This window comes from Trichoderma aggressivum, assembly GCF_033847375.1.
Source record: "Trichoderma aggressivum f. europaeum strain CBS 100526 chromosome Unknown scaffold_036, whole genome shotgun sequence".
Lineage (NCBI taxonomy): Eukaryota > Fungi > Ascomycota > Sordariomycetes > Hypocreales > Hypocreaceae > Trichoderma > Trichoderma aggressivum.
The window spans coordinates 48,624-68,817 of record NW_026946402.1 but is presented as its reverse complement, the minus strand read 5'-3'; the positions used below and the strand labels follow the sequence as shown (position 1 = coordinate 68,817).

At 44.7% G+C, this 20,194-nt stretch overlaps 2 protein-coding genes across 2 annotated transcripts; one reads left to right on the top strand and one right to left on the bottom strand.

The window, feature by feature from the left end:
- Positions 1–601: 601 nt before the first annotated feature.
- On the bottom strand, positions 602–3,549 carry Triagg1_7810 (uncharacterized protein; the record flags this gene model as incomplete). The annotated part of the gene is made up of 7 exons (XM_062902587.1): positions 602–2,095; positions 2,158–2,559; positions 2,618–2,710; positions 2,769–2,948; positions 3,020–3,102; positions 3,161–3,364; positions 3,429–3,549. 7 exons carry the CDS (start codon positions 3,547–3,549, stop codon positions 602–604), a joined length of 2,577 nt encoding a protein of 858 aa, XP_062753143.1.
- A 12,012-nt stretch (positions 3,550–15,561) lies between these two features.
- Triagg1_7809 (uncharacterized protein) lies at positions 15,562–16,104 on the top strand (the record flags this gene model as incomplete). Its single annotated transcript, XM_062902586.1, has 1 exon — positions 15,562–16,104. One exon carries the CDS (start codon positions 15,562–15,564, stop codon positions 16,102–16,104), a length of 543 nt encoding a protein of 180 aa, XP_062753142.1.
- Positions 16,105–20,194: the final 4,090 nt, after the last annotated feature.

Genomic DNA, 20,194 nt, shown 5'->3' with positions numbered 1-20,194 from the left:
GAAGCCTGCGCAGAGCAGAAAAGTGAAAAGGGCTTTCAGGAAATAATTTGTGGGCGAAATTTTAAGCGAGACCTGATGTGAGGTCCAGATTTCAACGCTAGCCATTTATGGCGCAAGGGCCACTTCAGCCAATCAGCCAATCAGCCTCCACTGAAACCCGGGTACGGGTAAAAGGGCGATAGGTCACGTGACTCCAGGTCTGCAGTACAAGCAATCTACGGGACAAAGCATCCAAGAGAAGCCAAAGCTGGGTATCAGATACCTTAGTAGTGATTTACAGGACATATACATGGATATGGGGACCAGAGAATTGGTCAAAAAAGTCATTGAGATTTAAAAGAAAAAAAAAGGACTACACCTATGGTACGGAAAACGCTCCCTGGCGACAGTTTGTTTTAGCCAAAACCAATGATCCGTCCGCCATTGCCGTCCGTCAAAATCGTCCCGTAACATATGAAAAACTAAGTAGTAATACTAGGGTTGAAAGTCTGATATATAATAAAGAAAAGAAAAGGGGGAAGGGACACCGAAATAAATCGCCACGTAAAAAGACGTGACTCATAAATCCCATCTTCTCTTGGTCTGCATGTAGGCATCTCTCTTACTCGGTCTTGGGCACGGGGCCAGAAGCAACATTGACGCTGCTGGAAGAAGGCGCCGGAGCCTTCAAGTCACTTGATGCTGCGGGAGGCCCAGAACCATTAGTGAGGACCACTGTCTTCTTCTCGTCTTCCCCGCTGTCATCATAGTCCTCGTCGACGTCCATTTTCCTGGCAGCACGCTCGGGTTCAGAGGCAGATGGAGGAGCAGGGCGAGCTAGGGGCGCCTGTTCAGCACGGGGTTCTTCTTTGGGGACAACCGGTGGCTGAGGTTTTTCGTGGACGACACCAGTCATGGGACCTGATCCCGGCTGCATCGGCGGCAGGTGGTTCGAGCTCACACTGTGACTCTGCGTGTGGTGAGCGGCCTCGGACGGGTGGTAGTTTTCCGTCTTGTGGCGCGGTTCATCGGACCTCCTGGGTTCTTCAGGGCGACGTTGCTCCTCCGTCCGGCGAGCCTCGGACGAGTTGCGGCGGTATGGGTCGCGGGGAGGGGTTGGAGAGGGCCTGCGGTGTGCCAGATCGGCCAGTCGTGCACGAGTCTCCTCATTGGCAGGCTTCTTGGCCACGGGCTCCTCTTCCCACTCGCGATGTCTCTTGGGTCCTACAGACGAAGGCCGGTCCTCCATGCGTTGAGCAGGAGGCTCAGAGATCGCCGCAGGCGGGGGAGGCGGCGGCTGTGCGTTGTTTTCGGGAGCACTCTGGGGTGGCATTTCTGGATGATGAGCATAGTGAGGTGGTGGGGGAGCTGGGTGCTGGGGATAAGCCGACTTGGGGGATGGCATGCGGTTGTCGTGAACTGGAGGGCGGCCGTCGGTAGTGCGAGGGCTGCTGGCCGTCCGGAACGGAGTCATTGCATTCGGAGGCGGGTTGGCATTGTTAGAGTTGTTGGGAGGAGGAGCCGAGGCCGAAGGCGTCGAGCCACCCCAGTTAGGATTGAGAACACGTCGCTGCTCAGCCGGTGCAGGAGCCGGAGGTTGAGACTGGGGTGGTGGCGGAGGAAGAGGCTGGGCATATTGATGGCCTTGAGGCGGCGGTGATGGGCCACGACGCGATGGGCCAGGCCTGTTAAGCTCAGGGTATGGCTGGCGCGAAGGCGGCTCTTGCGGAGGAGGGCTGGGCTGCCGGAGAGGCGGCGCTGGACCACGGAATGGTTCACCGGCTCTGCTCTCGTAGGGATTCGGCGGCTGCGGCGGCGGGTTGACGTTGGACAGCCTGCCGGCCCAGCTCTCACCGGCTGCCTGAGTGGCGGCAGGGGGGCCAGCGGACTGTTGTTGCGCGGATCCTCCCCATTGAGGAGGGCCTGTAGGACCTGTCTGATACGTTGAAGGATGCATGTCGGCAGGCTGAGGAGCAGCGGGTGGCGGACCGCCATTTGTACCGCCGGAACGAAGAAGCTGAAGGCGGGCTTTAATGTGTGGATTACCCGGATCCAACTCTGCCGCCCTTTGATAAGCGTCCAGCGCATCGGCAATCTGGTTGTTACACGATTCGTACTGCACAGAGTCAGTAATCCGCTGTATAAGAAGGAGAAAGTGAAGACAGCAGAGAAACTTACAAGAGTGCCGAGGTCATACCAGACTTCAGAAATGTACGGGTTGAGCCTAATAGCTCTTGAGTACGCGTCCAGCGCATCTCGGTACTGGTTGATCTGATAGTACAACACGCCAATCGAGCACCAGAACGTCGGGTTCTTTCCATCACGATATACGGCTTGTTGATATGCTTCATATGCCTTGGGGTACTTTTGCTGCGACATATAGCAACGACCTAAGAGATACCAGCTTTGCGCATCTTGGTTGTCTGCCGCGACAGACTTCTCCAAGTACTGGATACCACGTTCCTGGGAATCATATGCTGGGCTTTGTTGGTGGTAGAGCCAACCCAATTGCTGTAGAACCTTGGCGTGGTTGGGCGACTGGTCCAGTACGCGCTGGTAGGCGGACTTGGCGCCATCAAACTGCGAAGCAAGGTTAGCATACCATACAGCCGTGGTGAAAAAAAAATGAGAAGCTCACATCTTTCTGCTGTTCATGGACGTGACCAATCTGGAACCATATATCTTCTTGGGTAAGAGGCCCGGGGGGAGAATTGACAATGTATTTGAAGCACTAGTGAACTGTTAGTCAAGACGGCGAGGGGGTTGCTTAGTTTAAGGTGTTGTCTTACATCCAAGCTCTGGTTGAATTTGGATTGCTGCTTGTAGATTATGCCCAGTCGAAAGTAAATTTCGTTGGCCTTCTCAAAGTCGGGTTGAATGGTCATAACTTGAGAAAATGCTTCCTCAGCATAATCGTAGCTGCCATAGCGATCGTACAATATACCAATGCCGTACCACAGCATTGGGTCCTACAACGGTCACAATTATTACCCAGATCGCCAAGCAAAAGCCAAGCAGTCTAGCGCGTCATCCAACATACCTTGGGATCCCGAAGGTTGACCAGCGCCTGTTGGTAAGCGTCGTATGCCTTTTGTAAATTTTCGGTCATCAAGTAGCAGTGGCCTGTAGAGCATTCGATGAGCTAAATCCAAAGAATCAGTGTAGCGGTGACGCGGCATACCAAGATTTCCCCATGCTTCGCCGTTGTTCTGGTCGAGCTGGACAATGGCTCGGAAGAATTCGAGAGCCTTGTCAAAGGCCTCGCGACCCTTGAGGAGCATGCCGATCGCGTTCATTGCGGCGGTAGAGTTCGGATTGGCCTGCAGAGCCCGCTCATATGCGTGCATGGCCTCGTCAGGAACGCGCAGCAGTTCAGAAAAGCTTCCTGTTCAGGGTATTAGTCTCAAAGCTCGGCCGTGATGAGCTGGTGGGTAGGGAAGGGTTCATACCAATCTGCAACCAGACAGCCTCATTCATTGCCGCGATCTGGTGCGAAGGGTTGAAGTGATTCGGCTGAACATTCTGAGGCGGTGCCACGGGAGGGGGTGCTTGATGCTGCATCTGCATCATCGTGGGTGATGGGTGATGGTTCGCCATCGCGACGCACTCGGCAGCGGACTATCGCGACAAGGCTGGCGGTGTAGGGTGAACAGCGCGGGCCCAGACGGATCAATCTCGACGTGACGGCGCGAAAATCTCCGGGCTGGTGATTGTCGTGTCGATTGAAGGGCGATGGCTGTGGCAGCGGTCCAATGGCTCGGAGACGGATACCGCTGAAGAAGCACCCGCGCAGAGCAGACACTTAATTTATGACGCCAGTAACAGCTCGGCCCGACGAAATAAAGAATGAAAAGTAAAAGAATATGCAAAGTAGAAAGAAATGCAAGCGAAACGGAAGGCCGATGAGGCTAAAATTCTACGCAGAAGGATAGTTGGATAGTTGAACCGTGGAGGCACGTCAAGATCCGCGAACCCCCGACGCTGCTTGCTATGGCTGCGAGATGTGATGGAGGGGAGAAAAAGAGAACGGGTAATGGGGAGAGAAAAGGCTGGTCTTGTGGAGGACGGACCTGCGCTGCTGAACCGACAAACTTACCTTACCCATGAAAATGATCAAAATGGGAGGGAAAGGAAGGCCTAGAGCCACGGAGGGCGTGGCATGTGGTAGAGCGGGGCCACCCTGGTCCAGTGGGGCCTTTGGCTGCTTGGCGGCTTTGGCTCTTCCTTGCCGAGTAGGTAAAGTGGGGGTGTGGGCAGGGTTCTGTGGAGAGATGGTGTGCGGGTACGAAGTGCCCAGGTACTCACGCTCAGGTACGTACCGCCGTAGTGCCCGAGGCTACGACTAGCAGCCCACACACACTCTGAGCTGCAAAGGGCTAAAAAGCTGGGGGGGGAGACGGAGACTTGAGAGCCTGGGCACCCGAGTTGACGCAGCTGCTGCCGTGGCTCTCTAGTACCTACTAGAGGTATTGCAGGCCATCTACGAGTATATGCATAAAGCAACTGGTAATACGGCCATGTTAGTACATAGGCGAGGAGCTAGGCAGGTAAGGCGGCTGAGAGGAACCATGGCGAGCTCACTTCCCCTGCACGGAGACACTCATCACCCGAGAGGATGCATCCTAGGTAGAGACCAGTCTTATCTGACGGCGAGGCTGTCGATTTGCCGGCCCACAAGCTGGTGCAAGCAGTCATGCTGTACTTGGCGGCGTAACCTCTGTTGACAGGCTGAATAGGTGCAATTTTCTTGTACGCAGAGATAGGTAGCGAGCGCCCAGCTAAAGTCTACAAGTACTGCTGCTATCCCGCACATGGCCAACATCGCATCGCATCGCTCAAATGGGGTAAATCGTCAGTTTAAGGCGGCCACAGGTGGACACGACCAGATTGCGGTGGCTGCACTAATAATCATGATTGATAAAGTGTTCAACTTAAGAGGGAATTGCGTTCTGTGCTTGTCCTCACATATGTGAGTATTTCAGTAGAGCCCATGTATCGGTTTATCGCAACGCAGGGCCAGCGGCGGTTGCTGAGGCTCCATGGGCGCATCGAGGCAGAAACAAGCATGGGACGAGGATCCAGCGGGTAAAACAACCGGCAGCAAGAGGCTCTCCTAGCTCTCGGGGATCTTCAACTCATTATTGGCGACGCCAGTCCTCGATACGAACACAAGTAGCGATGCGTATGTACCTGGTAGGCAGTTTAACCCCCGGTATTTGCCGGGGGGGGGGGGGGGGGGAGACGATGTGTTGGTTGGCCCGTGGGTATGCACTGTCAGCAGCTCTTTGGCCTGGGTTTTGGTGGGCGAAATGACCGTGGCGCTAGTTTGAGCAGATGGCGGTAATGAGAGGTGGCACCAGAGGCTACACATGGAGATGATGGCAGTGACACGCTTCAGGTACAAAGGCGCTCACTCGTCCGGCATACAGTGGCAGGTGTACTCGACGACTTGGTGGCACTCGAGTTGACCAGAACGAGTCAACTAGAACGACGCCAACAAATTGGTGGCGTGTACTCGCAAGCCAAGGTGACAAGAGCCAGAGCCAGCCGGGATGCCTGGCAAGCCACTCAGTCTTGAAAGAGGAACAGCCGCAGCCAGGTTTGCACAAATGACCGCGCTGTTGGCCGTAGAGCAGCCACTTGTGCGAATCCAAAGGCTTTCTAGCAGCCGGGCAGAGAAAGTCAACATAGTGGAAAAGAAATCGAGGTACCCGCTCGGTGTTGGGCTCCAGCGCAGTAGGTACTAAGTTGAGCTCGTAAGAACGGAGCCGCCCTCACTAGGCGGCACCTCATTTCCCATTGCCGGCCCAGACAGCAAAAAACGTGATAAAAACGCTCGCAACAGAGATGACGGCTGCCACGGAGTGCCGCTCAAGTTAGAGTGGGCTGCTAGCAAAGTGCATCGGACGGGGCTAGTACCTTGTAGGAAGTACAGGAAGGGGGCGCTAAAGAGAGACCCCACAAAAGAGACGTGAACGGAAGAGCAGAGAATGAAAGAGCGGCACCGGGGCCAGAGTCTTGGCTTTGAGCTCCACAGTCGGGGATAAGGCCAGGGGGGGCACTACGAAAAAGGAACGACGGTCATGTGACCGGGGCTGCAGCGCCTAAAATATAAGGTCAGGGTAGCGCGGGAGGGCTGGGCGGCCTTTTTTTGGGAGCCTCAGGATCAAGATACTCCAAGCCGTATCTTGCATTCGGCCTTTTTTCTGCAGGCAACCTTTGTTACATAATCCGTGTGCCACGCATGTGTTTCTGTGCCCAGCCCCCCGTTTGGTTTGGCTGATTGATTGGAAACCCACGAGCCACCCTGAACATTGTTTTGCTTGCATCCATGTGAGCTGGGCTGCTTAGGTGTTCTACTAATCGGCAGCGCCATAATCCCGACAGCAATGGAACAAGCCTCGCCACTGCCGCACAAGGCTCGAGGCTCCAAGACCAACAGCACACCCAGTGGCTTATTACTACTACCTACCTGTAGACTGCTGACGCTGCTGTTGAGGCTGCGTGCTACGCTACACTGCCCGGCTACGGCGGTCGTGGTACCGGTAGGATTGATCTCTGCGCTGGCCGGGCTCGTTTGGTGGAGCAGGCCAGACAAGACAGCGATGCTACACGGAGCATTGGGGTGCATGGCATGGCATGGCTCGGGGGAAAAAGGGACGTGGACAGCAAAACAACCTGAACACATGTACAGGTACCTCAGCATCTACTGATACGGTACACGACGTCAATTGTTGCATTTCATGTCGAGTGCCGTGGCCTGCAGCTGCGCGCTCCACGCGGCGTGCGTGCCAGCAGGTACAAGTACGAGTACTCACATGCACCTGCACCTGCGCCTGCGCCTGCACCCTGCACGCGCAAAGGTCCATTTGACGCCTTACTGGACGAGGTACGCCGTTATGTAGGGCGCATGCTCGCTGACGATGAATTGCGTCGGTGGTGAGAAAAATGCTCGGACACTAGCCGCGTGTTCGCGATGCGGTCTGAGTCCCCATCCATCGCAGGCACGAGCACCTTTGGTACCGTACTGGTACTGGTACACAACACGCACGAGTACCCGCACTCTAGAACGCACTGCGCACACGCTGGGACCGCTTTACGCCGACTCCCTTTTCCCTCGCAGCCCGCTCAGCTCTAGCACACCCCTACCGTGGCGCGTCTGTCCTAGCGTGGCTCCACCCTCGTCATGCCATCAAATTGGAAAAGAGAAGAGAGAAAGAGAGAAAAAGAAGTTTTGCTACCGAGTGGAGTCCGCCCACACACTCCTGAAGCTGCTCAACACACTGACGTGCCACGGCCAGCCGCCGGCGGATCTGGCCATCTGGGGCTCTTCCCAGCTCTGCTAGCTCTGCCTAGCTCTGCCTAGCTCCGCCTGGCATCCTAGCTCGGCCCCTTGCTTCGCTCAGCGACGGACGCGATGCGTGTGGGCTCCAACCCCAGAGGCCCAGATGGCCCAGAAGCCCCGAGGCCCGGCAGGAGGGCGGCAAGCAGAAACGAGCCAGCGCCATGGCCGCCTTAGCCAGAAGCCCGCACGAGATTGGCTCCGAGTTGCCAAGGTGACCCCGATGGCTAGGCTGGGTGGTGCTCTCACTGCTCGCTCTGGCTCTGGCTCTGGCTCTGGCTCTGGCTCTGGCTCTGGCTCTGGCTCTGGCTCTGGCTTGGCCTGGACTGGACGCTGGGCTGGCATTGATCCGATGAAATCTCGCGGGCTCATGCGAAGCAGCTGGCCGCGGCGCATTCCCATTCCATCCATTTGCTGGCTGTCCCCTCCCCATCTACGGCTTAACGCGACCGCAGCATTAGAACGCTCGCTACGGCATCATCCATCCATCCATATCTTTTCCGCGTACTTGGGTTTTAGGGGCACGGTTGCTGCCATGCCATGCCACCACTGCTACCGCTCCGTGCAGAAAGTTTGGAGGACAGATCAATCCCAATAGTGGCCGCACGTCCCCCTGCAACGACTCGATCGATACTCCTTGTGCTATCCAGCCCAGAGCAGAGACACAGGCCGCCTAGCACCCTTTTGGACTAGCTGTGGGCGAAGCTGTGGCCTGCCTGGGCAGTTTCATCGCTCATCGAACAAAGGCGAGCCAGATTCCCGCACGTCGGGCTTGCCAGGTCTCGCCAGACCGCGGTGCGACGTTCGCGCCAGTCAATCTATCTATCTACATGTACATCTGTAACCAGGGTTGTAAATTAGTATTTAGTATTTAGTTACTAATTTAGTATTAGTATTAGTATTTAGTATTTTTAGTATTAGTTACTAAAAAATTAGTATTTGGAATACTAATACTAAAATTTTAGTATTTTTAGTATTAGTAACTAATACTAAAAATACTAAAATTTTAGTATTAGTAACTAAAAATACTAAAAATACTAAAATTTTAGTATTTTTAGTATATTAATAATATAGTAAATTATTATTATTAAAAATATTTTTATAAATTTCTTTATATATTATATAATATAAATATAAAAATATATTAAATATTATATAATCTTTATAAAGCTTTTTATAATAATAAAATATATTTTATTATATATATATATTATATTATAAAAAAATATAAAAGATTTAATTTATTATAATATAAAATATATATATATATAAATTATATAACAATATATTAATTTAATTTATATTAATAAGCTACTTTAGTAAGCTTTTAGTAAATGTCTAAACTAAAGAAATTTAAATAAAATTAATTTCTAAGCTTTTTATAAAATCCCCCTTATACTTTAATATTTTTTCCTATTTAGGAAGGAGTATATTCCTTATAAGGAAATGTGGGTCTAATTTAAGTATTTATATTAATAAATTTAATTCAGAAGTTATTAATGTAAGAAAACTTTTAAAAAAAATATAATTTTTAAATTTATAATTTTAAAGTAAATAATAAAGGAAATTATAAGACTATAGCTATTATTAGTATTATAGCTATAGTTATAGCGGTTATTTTGGTGCTCTTTAGAGCTTTATAGCTAGCCTATAGCGCTAGCTACAGCTATTTCCAATTAGCTATCCCCTATAGCCTTCTATAACCCTCTATAACCTTAATCACAGCTATACTTAATCCATGATCTTACAACCTACCCTACAGCTTATAAGCAATTGCCTATTTAGGCTTAGCTTCCTACCTATCTTAATAGCTACTGCCTAATTAGGCATAGCTTATTCAGCAACCATAAGCTCCCTAGCTTACAGCGGGTTATAGTGCTTAAAAGCACTATAAAGCCCAGCTTTCCAAAAGTTCAAAAATCGGATTCAATTTCTGCAGACCCACTTTTTCAGGGATTCTAGCCAATAAGAAGGCTAGAATTCTGCTTATATAAGCGTTTTTAGCCAATCAGATCGCTTGAAAAAGCGGGTCTTCAGGATCGTAAGGGGGGAGCCTTGCAAAAAGCTCGAAAATCGTCAAATCCACATCTGGGCACTATTTGCAACCAAAGCCGGAAATGAATACCAAAAACAGCTATTAAACACTCGGCGATTCTGCAACCGTTAAAAGGAACTAAGATACATAAGCTATACCGTTAGATAGCCCTGTTTCCTAGCTATCGAACAGTAGTCTTTATGTATCTCAATTGTAACTATTAGTATTAGTTTTTGGAATATAAATAAAAGAGGTTTTTCCTAAGTTTTCCTATACTAGTAATTCAATTTAATCAACGAATTCAACAAGCAAGTTTGATCAATTTGATCCTTTTTACCCTTTGTTACTAGACCAACAATAAAACTAGCTACCCTATAGCTTTAAAGTCTTATAAAAGTCTTATGAAAATAAAATCTAAAAATAATTATTAAACACTTAACAATTATATAGCTAGCTAAAATATTAGTAATATATATTTTATATTAAAATATAACTTAGCTTTAGGGTATTTTAATAATATTATTTTTATTATATATTTTTATAAAACTATAAGGTTACTATAGGGTAGTTAGTTTTATTACTGGTTTAGTAATTAAGGTAAAAAGGTATAATAAGGTGCAAATAGCTTTAAATAGCTTGTTATTGCTGTTCAATCTGTGTAATTACCAGTATAGGAAAACTCAGGAAAACCTCCTCTATTTATATTTCATTTTCCTCCACAAGCAGCCAGAATCATAGTAAAAGACTAGTACCGTTAAATAGCCCTGTTTCCTAGCTATCGAATAGTATAACCTATGTAGTCCTGTTCCTTCCAGTAGTAGCAGAATCGTTGAGTGTTCAACAAGTGTTTTGTTGAGGATTTGTGTAAAAGTAACCTTTAGCCACAAATGACGAAATAAGCGATTTTGAGCAATTTGGCAAGGCTCCCCCCTTACGATCCTGAAGACCCGCTTTTTCAAGCGATCTGATTGGCTAAAAGCGCTTATATAAGCAGAATTCTAGCCTTCTTATTGGCTAGAATCCCTGAAAAAGTGGGTCTGCAGAAATTGAATCCGATTTTTGAACTTTTGGAAAGCTGGGCTTTATAGTGCTTTTAAGCACTATAACCCGCTGTAAGCTAGGGAGCTTATGGTTGCTGAATAAGCTATGCCTAATTAGGCAGTAGCTATTAAGCAAGGCTGTAAGCTAGGCCTAATTAGGTAATAGCTTATAAGGATTCTAAGCTATAGGGTAGGTTGCAAAATCAAGCTTCAAGTATAGCTTATGGTAAAGGGTTATAGAAGGCTATAGTGGATAGCTAGTTAGAAATAGGAATAGCTAGCGCTATAAGCTAGCTATAGGGCCCTAAAGAGCAGGGGAGTAAGCACTAAAATAAGCACTATAAGCACTATTGGATAGCTATTACAAAGCATACTAAAATCTGACATAAGATATACTAAATTAAGGGGGAAATTAAGGAGAAAATTAAAGGGGAAATTAATGAAAAAAATTCTATAAAAATAAGGAGATGTCCTAAAGATTTAGTTTTTGCACTATAAGATTTACTATACTTTATATTATTTACTTTTACATTATTCATTATTATTATTATTTTCAAAATGGCTGAATTTGAAGATTTTGCTGATTTAGAGTTAAATTCATCTTTTATTACTGAAAGTAATGATAATAATTCTATTTCTACAATTTTAACAAATGAAATTCCTATTTTTAAATATAATAATATAAATTTTGTATTAGAAGCTAATGAACATTCCCGAATTTATATTTTTCAACATAATTTATTTTCCCGAACTTTATTACCCATTGATTTAAAATCAGAACGAAAAATGAAGTTATTTTGCTCAAGGTTAGTTTTTTTTTTTATTTCCTTTATTATTTCTTTAAGTATATTTTATTAATTTATATATATTTTTAGTTGTTCTTTTACTGGGATTGCAAATGTTGAAAATTTTCAATCTTCGAATTTTGTTAAACATTATCAACTAAAACATCCTGAAATTGCTTATAATAAAAAAACAGAAAAAACACTTAAAAGAAGTAAGTTTTATTATATTTCTTATATATTTTTTATTAATTTTTTTTTTTAGAAAATCCTTTACAACCTATGGAAAATTCTTCTTCTAAAAAAATTAGACATATTTCTACTTCTTTTAATGAAGATACTGCATTGCAAAAAATACTATTTTTCATTATTGAAAATAATATTTCTTTTAATGTTTTATCTTCAGTTTCTTTTCAAGATTTACTTCTTTACTTTAATAAGTAAGTTTTCCTTTATTATATTATATAATAAAGGAAATATTAATTTTTTATTTTATTTTAGGGATACACCGGTTATTAATCGACATAAAATAAAAGATATCCTTTCTGAGAATTATACTAAGGCTTTATCTGAATTAAATTCTAATTTAGAATTAAATATTCAAAGCTTTGGTTCTTTTTCTATTACTTTCGATATTTGGACTTCTAATAATCAAGATTCCTATTTAGGAATTATTTTGATTTTTATTAATTCAAAATTTCAGTTGATTTATAAATTAATTGGTATGTTTTTTTATTATTAATTATTATTATTATTATTAATAATAATTTTATAGGTTTTGAAGAACTTTTAGAAAGTCACACTGGTTTATATATTTTCAAAGCTTTTCAAAAAGCTATTAAACCATTTCCAATTTTAAATAATTTGGAAAATATATTTAGGTATGTTTTTTTATATAAATATATTTATAAAACTTCTTTTATTAATTTTTTTTTTAGTATTACACGAGATAATGCTGGGAATAATAATACCTTTATAAGCTTTTTTAAAAATACTTTTAAAGCTATTAACGACAATAATTTTATTAATGATATACGCTGTATAGCACATATTATTAATTTAATTTCCCAGGATATTCTTAAGGAATATATATCGAATTCTACAACTTTAAAATTATTATCAAGTTATATTTCTTTTATTAATCTTGATATAAATGTTGAGAATAACGAGATTTTTCCTGATTCCTTTAATACTAGTAAGTTATTTCTTATTTCTATTTTTTTATTATTTTTTTAATTTTACTAATAATTTTTTTAGATATAATTAACAAATTACGGAAAATTGTTACATTACTGAAATATTCCCAAGAACTTCATTCTTTATTTAAAGAAGGAATTATTAAAGGGAAAAAGGATTTTAAAATCCTAGAAAATTATATTATTCAAAAAATCCCTCTTGGTTAGTTTTTTTTATTATTTTTATTATTTTATTTTAATTTCTTTATTAATTTTTTAATAGATGTTCCTACACGATGGAATTCAACTTATTATATGCTTGATGCTTCTATTAATTTAAGAGAAGCTTTATTATATTGTTTTAATAATACAAATAACAAAGAGTTTAAAAAAGTAAGTTTTTTTTATTTTTTTATATTTTTTTTTAAATATATATTAATTTTTTTTAGGTTTTTCTTCTAGAAATCGAATGGAATGCCCTAATAGAATTAAGAAAGATATTTCTTATTTTTCTAAAACCTTCTATTAAATTACAAGGGCAATTATATATTACGATGTCAATGGCTTTATTATATATTTATGAAATATTTAATAAACTAGAAAAAACTTCTCTTTTATACCAAAAAAGCATTGATGAAAAGCATATTGCTGTAAGTTTTTTTTTATATTTATATTCTCTTTAATAAATTTTTTTACTAATTTTATTTATAGTCAAATTTTTATATTCTATTTCAGAATGCTATTAAAATGGGTTTAGTAAAATTAGAAAAATATTTTCCTAGGAAAATGTTACCTTCTGATTTAACTATATATAAACCTTATTTATTTAGTATTTTATTAGACCCTCGTTTTAAAAACCTACATTTCCTAGACGAGGGTTTATTATATTTTTATCCTTCTATTAGCAAAGATATTCTTCTTTTACTAAAAGAAGAATATAATCTGTGAGTTTTTTTCTATTTTTAAAAAATATTATATTAATATTTTATAGGGTTAAAGAAGATATTAAGAAAAAGGATTTATTAAATAATTCTTTACATACATTTGATAATAATTTAAATCAGTCATCAAGTCCGAATTATAATTCAGATTCTGATAATGATTTATTTTTAAAGTCAAATCCTATTAAAGAAGATGAAATTCTTCTTTATTTTAAAGAAGATTGTTTAAAGAAAACGGTAAATAATTCTTTTTTATTATTTTTTTTAAAAAAATTACTAATATTTTTTATAGAAAGATCCTTTACAATTCTGGTCTTTTAATTCTGATAAATTTCCTATATTATCTATATTAGCAAGAAAGTATTTAGCAATTCCTGCTACTTCTGCTTCTATAGAAAGTATATTTTCTATTAGTAATAATATTATTACTAAATCAAGAAATAGATTAAACCCTAATCTATTTAAGGAAATTATATTAGTCAAGAATTGGTTAAAGGATTTTAAGGAATCTGAACTAAATTATTTAGAAGATTTAGAAAAATAGCTTTTTTTTTAGTTTTTTATAGTTTTTTTTAATATACTTGATTTATAAATTTCTTAGTTTTTAAAATGTAATTTTATAATAATTAAACAGTTATTTTAAAATAATAAATAAACTATAAGAAAGTATTATATTTAAGGTTTCTAAAAATATATTTTTTATATTATATATTTAAATTTTATATATTATAAATTAAAGAAAAGTAATTATAAATATAATTTACTAAGTAAAATAAACAGTCAAAAGGGTTAATGCTACTGTAACTGCTTGCTAAATATGTTGTTTTATTAATATTACTTATATATAAAAACTTAAAAAAAAACACTATTATTTAACTTTTATATTACGTAATTAATAATTGGAATTATTATATAAAAAAATTATTATTAGAAAGTCCTAAACTTACGCTTTATTTTAGTATAGCTTACGTAATCTAATTCCTTTTAATAGTTGCAAAATCGCTGAGTGTTTAATAGCTGTTTTTGGTATTCATTTCCGGCTTTGGTTGCAAATAGTGCCCAGATGTGGATTTGACGATTTTCGAGCTTTTTGCAAGGCTCCCCCCTTACGATCCTGAAGACCCGCTTTTTCAAGCGATCTGATTGGCTAAAAGCGCTTATATAAGCAGAATTCTAGCCTTCTTATTGGCTAGAATCCCTGAAAAAGTGGGTCTGCAGAAATTGAATCCGATTTTTGAACTTTTGGAAAGCTGGGCTTTATAGTGCTTTTAAGCACTATAACCCACTGTAAGCTTGCAAGCTTATAAGGCCTTATAGCACTAAGCTATATTAGGCAGTAGCTATTAAGCAAGGCTGTAAGCTAGGCCTAATTAGGTAATAGCTTATAAGGATTCTAAGCTATAGGGTAGGTTGCAAGATCAAGCTTCAAGTATAGCTTATGGTAAAGGGTTATAGAAGGCTATAGTGGATAGCTAGCTAGAAAGAGGAATAGCTAGCGCTATAAGCTAGCTATAAGGCTCTAAAGAGCACTAAAATAACCGCTATAAGCTCTATTTTCTAATTACAATAAGCTACAGTCTTAGAATACATAGCTATTGGATTTTAGGTATAGGTTTGTAAAGTACTTTACTAAAAGTATAAGACTTTATGCTTATTACTAAGCATTATAATATATAAATTATACTAAAATATAGCGCTTTTTCTTAGCTTTTTAATAATATAAATCTTATTTTCTATTTCTATTTATAACCTTATAAAAATTAAAGATAAATAAAAAACTACTACAAAGTTAAAGATTATTAAGCAAAGATTTAACTAACTAATTTAGGAAAGCGGTATACTAAAAGTCCAGTAAAATATCTAAATTAGGAAGGCGGTAAACCTTAAAAAATTTTTATTATATAATTATATTAGTTTTTTAATTTTATTTTATACTAAAAATACTAAAATTTTAGTATTTTTAGTTACTAATACTAAATTAGTATTAGTAACTAATACTAAATTTTTACTTTAGTATTAGTTACTAATACTAAAAATATTTTAGTATTAGTTACTAATACTAAAAGTTTCAGTTTTTTAGTATTAGTTACTAATACTAAAATTTTAGTAACTAATTTACAACCCTGGTATTACTCATTGACAACGCCGGCGTTGGCCGATCCGAGGGCGACGTTCCCGATACCTTTGCCGGTTGGGCGGCGCATTACAGCGCCGTGATCAAGCAAATCCTTGGCCAAGGTAGCAAGGTTGACGTATTAGGCTATTCCATGGGCGGTTGCGTTGCGCAGCTCATGGCTCTGAACGCGCCGGAGCAGGTACGGCGATTGGTGCTCTGCGGAACGACTCCCAGCTCCGGTGACGGCGTTAAACCCTCGCCCGATGGCAAGGCGTTCAAGCGCCTAAAGGCGGCCAGGACCGTGGAGGAGGAACAGCAAGCTTTCGAGGAGGGCTCCTTTGTGCAGCGCTCTGAGCGTAGTCGAGAGGCGGGTAAGCGAGCATGGAAGCGCATCGCCAACAGTAGAAGCGACTCCGGAGAGGTGAGATGCGAACCAGTGCCTCCGGGGCCGGCTCATAAGCAGGCGCTTGCGTTTGTCAGGTTTATGGATAAGAAAAACGCTTCCGAGGGGAGTTATGACCGGCTCGGCCAGCTGCGTCTGCCGGTGCTAATCGCCAATGGTGAGTTTCTCTCGCGTCTGCTTCTACCCCCCTCCCTCCCTCTCTCTCTCTCTCTCTCTGGCCCCCTCTTAAGTCTAATTCTAGCGGCGGCCCCCCTAACCAATGGATCGAGCATCCGTCGGGCCACTGCGTAAAACAAGAAAAGAAGCAGTTTGCTGATACGCCCGCGCTTCCTGTAGGTTGCGAGGACTTGCTGTTACCTACCGACAATAGCATCCTGATATGGAAGATGCTTAGCTTCGCGGATGCACGGCTGCATTTGTTTCCGGATTCAGGACATGGGTTTCTGTACCAATACGCCGACGAGCTTGCGAAGCTTGTAAATGACTTTCTTGGCAGCAGCAGCTCGAGTCGCGGCAGCCGGCTTTGAGCGCTCCGGAACGTCCATGGCATGAGTGATACTAGTGTCGATGCCTGTCTCGTACCTTAGTGAGCATGCAAGTCGCGTCTGTCGACGACGACGCGACGCCAAGTTGTTTTCCTCATTGGTCTTTCTTTGCTTTTGGGTCGCTGCAAGCCCCGCCGCGATCAGCTAGGTCGTCATGTAACGAGAAAAATGATGACCCAGCCCAGGGGCAGGTAGATGAATGGTAACATTTTTTGGTTTTGAACAAGACCGCGGCGGTGCCTCGTAGCCATCCCCGGGCATCCTTGTGCGTGCTTCCCGTTGCGTTGTGCATGTTTCCCCCTTTGAAGCTGGTATCACATGCAAGACGGGCCATTTGTCGCGAAGTTGTACATGGTGCTCCGTAGATTAGTACTCAAGGTAGGGAGGTGAGGCAGCCAGCCAATCATCAACGAGCGTCGACGATAACAATGTTGCAGCTCACAGGAATTGAGCAATGGCAGCAATGCAGCTGAGCACATAAACAGTCATCCCTTGAGAAGGAAGATTAAGGGTTAAGGGGGCTTTTTCTTCTTCCCCTTCTTTCTCTAAATCCAGCAGCAAATGTGACGGGGGCAAGAGTCCTTCCGAAGGACGGATGTCGGAATAAATTTCACTTTTCTTGGCCTCTACCCTTTCTTCTGTGCCTCTCTCCACACTTTGCTGACGAGAATTGGGTAGCACGAGCTATTACTGGTAGCCGCTCCGAGGGTGGTAGTTGTGCTTTGTGCTGGTTTGACTTTACTAGCGGTGATCATAATGCTGCTTGTGCACACTTGGTAAGCATCAAAGGAGGGAGCTAGCAGGCAAGGTTGGGTAGGTAGTAGAGCGCCGCTCCCGGCTTTGCGTTACAGTCGTCGGCCCGTATGCGATATACGAGTGCTCGTACTGGTAGGTAGCAGAAAAGGGAAAGAAGGAGAAAAAAATTAGGCAGTACGGGGGGAGATGGGAGCCGAGGCGGCGTCGGTCATCTTGCAGCGGCGCTTGACAATGACGACGTCTCTTGTCTCGCAAAGAGCGTCGGGCAACGACATGACATTGGTTCTGGCGCTGATCCAGGCGAAGCGTCAAGGCGAACAAGATTGGTTGGTTGTTTAGCGTCGTCTTGTCAGAGTATCGGCTGGCCACCAACTTGCAGCTCCCTCCGCCTCAGCCGCTCTCATTCACGAGGACAGTCAGCCACCTGCCCGCTCCATCCAGCCGAGCGAGCCTTGCTTGGGGTCGACCAGTCGCTCTCGACGAACGAGAAAACGAGGCCAAGTGCAGGATAGGGGCCAGCCGTTCCCGCTATTGGCGTCCGTCACGCCACCCGGCGGTCCCGTTGGCGGCACCCATTCTAATCCTGCCTAATGAAAAGCAAACGCACGAGACAGAGCTGCGGGTGACAAGACACATCCGCGGCCCCCAAAACCAGCCAGAGAGAGTCGCGATTGGGAAGCTGCACGGGTGTGGAAGTGAATCTTGACTGCTGGAGAGCCCGTCTGGCTCAAGTCAGGCAAAGGGCCAGATGCCGTCGTTATGGATCCTAGATTCGTACAGTACGCCCGCGGGTAAAAAGGCCATGTTCCGTTTTGCCTTTTTCGCTGCTGCGTTGTTGGTAAACCTGGGAGCTTGGTGCGTTTTTCGAGGCCCACGCACGCAGCAGATGCAGATGATGAGGTACGACAGACGCAGGCTGCACGCCTCTGAGATGGTACCTACATAAGGTAAGCAGCGTCAAGGCATGTACAAGTAGTGCTCCCAAGCACAGCTCCGTCCACGTATCGTATCGTATGTACGGAGCAGCGGGCGGCAAAGATGAGATCCAGATGCAACGTTCAAGGCAAGGCAAGGCAGGGAGAGAGAGACGAGACAGCACAGGACTTGATTTGATTTGACCGGACAAAGAGGAGAGGGAGGGAGAGGGTGTAAGGAAGAGAGTGAGAGAGAGGCAAATGCCAACTTTTTGAGCATCCGCGGGCTGGACTGGACTGGACTGGCTTGGAGCCGACATTAGTATTATTCCATTGCAGCACGTCTGATTGTGACTCCGTACAATACCTACAAGCTGTCAAAGTACCTTCTGGTACTCGTGCGGCCTCTCCTCTCCTCTCCTCTCCTGTTGCTTGACTCCATCCCCGTCCTCGTGTTGGTGCGCCCGCGGCTGGTGCTGATGCTGGCAAGCTGAGGCTCGTCCCATCAATTGGATTGATGATATATTACAGATTACAGCTGCACCCCATTGGCAGCCGAGCTGATGAGGCCGGTTGAGCTCCGCATCGCTGCCGGCGGGGTTGCTCCAGCGCAGCGCCGCCAGCCTTTAGTATGTATTTAGGCGTTCACCCACTGCAGCGTGCGCCAGGCTCTAGCGGCACCCTGCCTGACGGGCGAGTGATCAGCGCCTAGGGAACAGAGGCCTGCACGTAGCCGCCGTCACAGACCGTCGGTGAGGGCCAATGGCAGCATCCCTGATCTCATCCCTGGCGAGCTGCACTAATGTACGAGTACTGTAAAGTCTAGCAAATTGATGGAACTGATAGCAAACCTATGGAAATGGGTGGTGTGGCAGGGGCTGGGTTTGCCGGGCCGTGGTTGCCTTTTGCTGCCTCGACTCTGGCCAATCCTGCTGCTCCCCGTCCCCTCTTCTCAGGCCTTGTTTCCTATTTTCGCAGGCTGGTAGCGCACCACTGCACCTACCTGCAGTGGCCCTTTCCGCCGCCCAAGTCAGGTCAGCCGGCCAGGGCAGTCGCGAGTGAGTGCACACGAGCACAGAGGTACGAGTAACTCGTACGAATACGTACAAGTACCTGCGCAACTGCGGTATGTACCATGGAAGCCAGAGGAGAGCTGGTGCTGGAAGGAGGTACCTACTCTGTACAATTGCTGCGATTGCCGGTACCTGTAGTACCAGACCTTAGTACATGCTCCCTGTGGTGCGGTGCACCTGACCGATGACATAGGGGAGGCAGGCGCAGCTCCATCAGCAGGCCGGTACCTGTACCTGTACCTGTCGCAACTCGGCGCGACTTTGTCCTGCCTCAGCGCAACTCGAAATGCGCGGTGCGGTACCACCCGTCTTGTACCGTGCCTGTCCCTACCTCCCGTCCTTGCTCCCGCCCACACCAGCAGCGTTCCATGTCCATCAATCCTACCTCTGGTGTATCACCAAGGTACATTCTGTACTAACTCCGTAACTGCCTCTATGTAATACCCTAAGCAGGTAGCACCTACTCGTACCTACCCAGAGCTCTTCTAAGCTGTGCTCCAATGTTCCAGGTAACACCCGTAAGCTGTGCCCCTACCCGCGTCTGTGCTCCCCGTGGAGGCGGCCCGCGGTCAAGAGGCAAAAGCCCAGCCGTCATCCTCTCGCAACCAATGAATCAATCAATCCATTCATCAATCAATCAATCATGTCATGTCATGTCATGCAATCGGAATTGCTTCGTCTCGTCTCGTCTCGTCTTGCATCGTCTTGCATCGTCTGCGCCCTGCGTCGCCTTTCCCGAGTCGTCTCTAGCCGCAGTCGCCGTCTCCATCCACTGGCCGAGCCGGGGAGCTCCGCCCACGGGCTCGACTCGTCGTTTGTCTTTGCCTGAAACGCCCTCGAGCCATTCATTAGTCAGTTGCTGCTCTGTTCAGCTGCAGTGGCAGCCCGGAGCAGCATCGCATCAGAGAAGCAAAGCTCAGCTCGTCCGTCCTTCCCAGCTCAAGCCCGGGCCAGGATTCGCCCAAATGGCGCCGCCACTCGCTCGCTTGCCATGACCATGATCAAACGCTTGCTTTCTGGACGGACGGACGGACGGTGCTACTGCGCTGCGATGCTATGCCAGACTCGTACTATCGTATGCTGCTAGGCATAC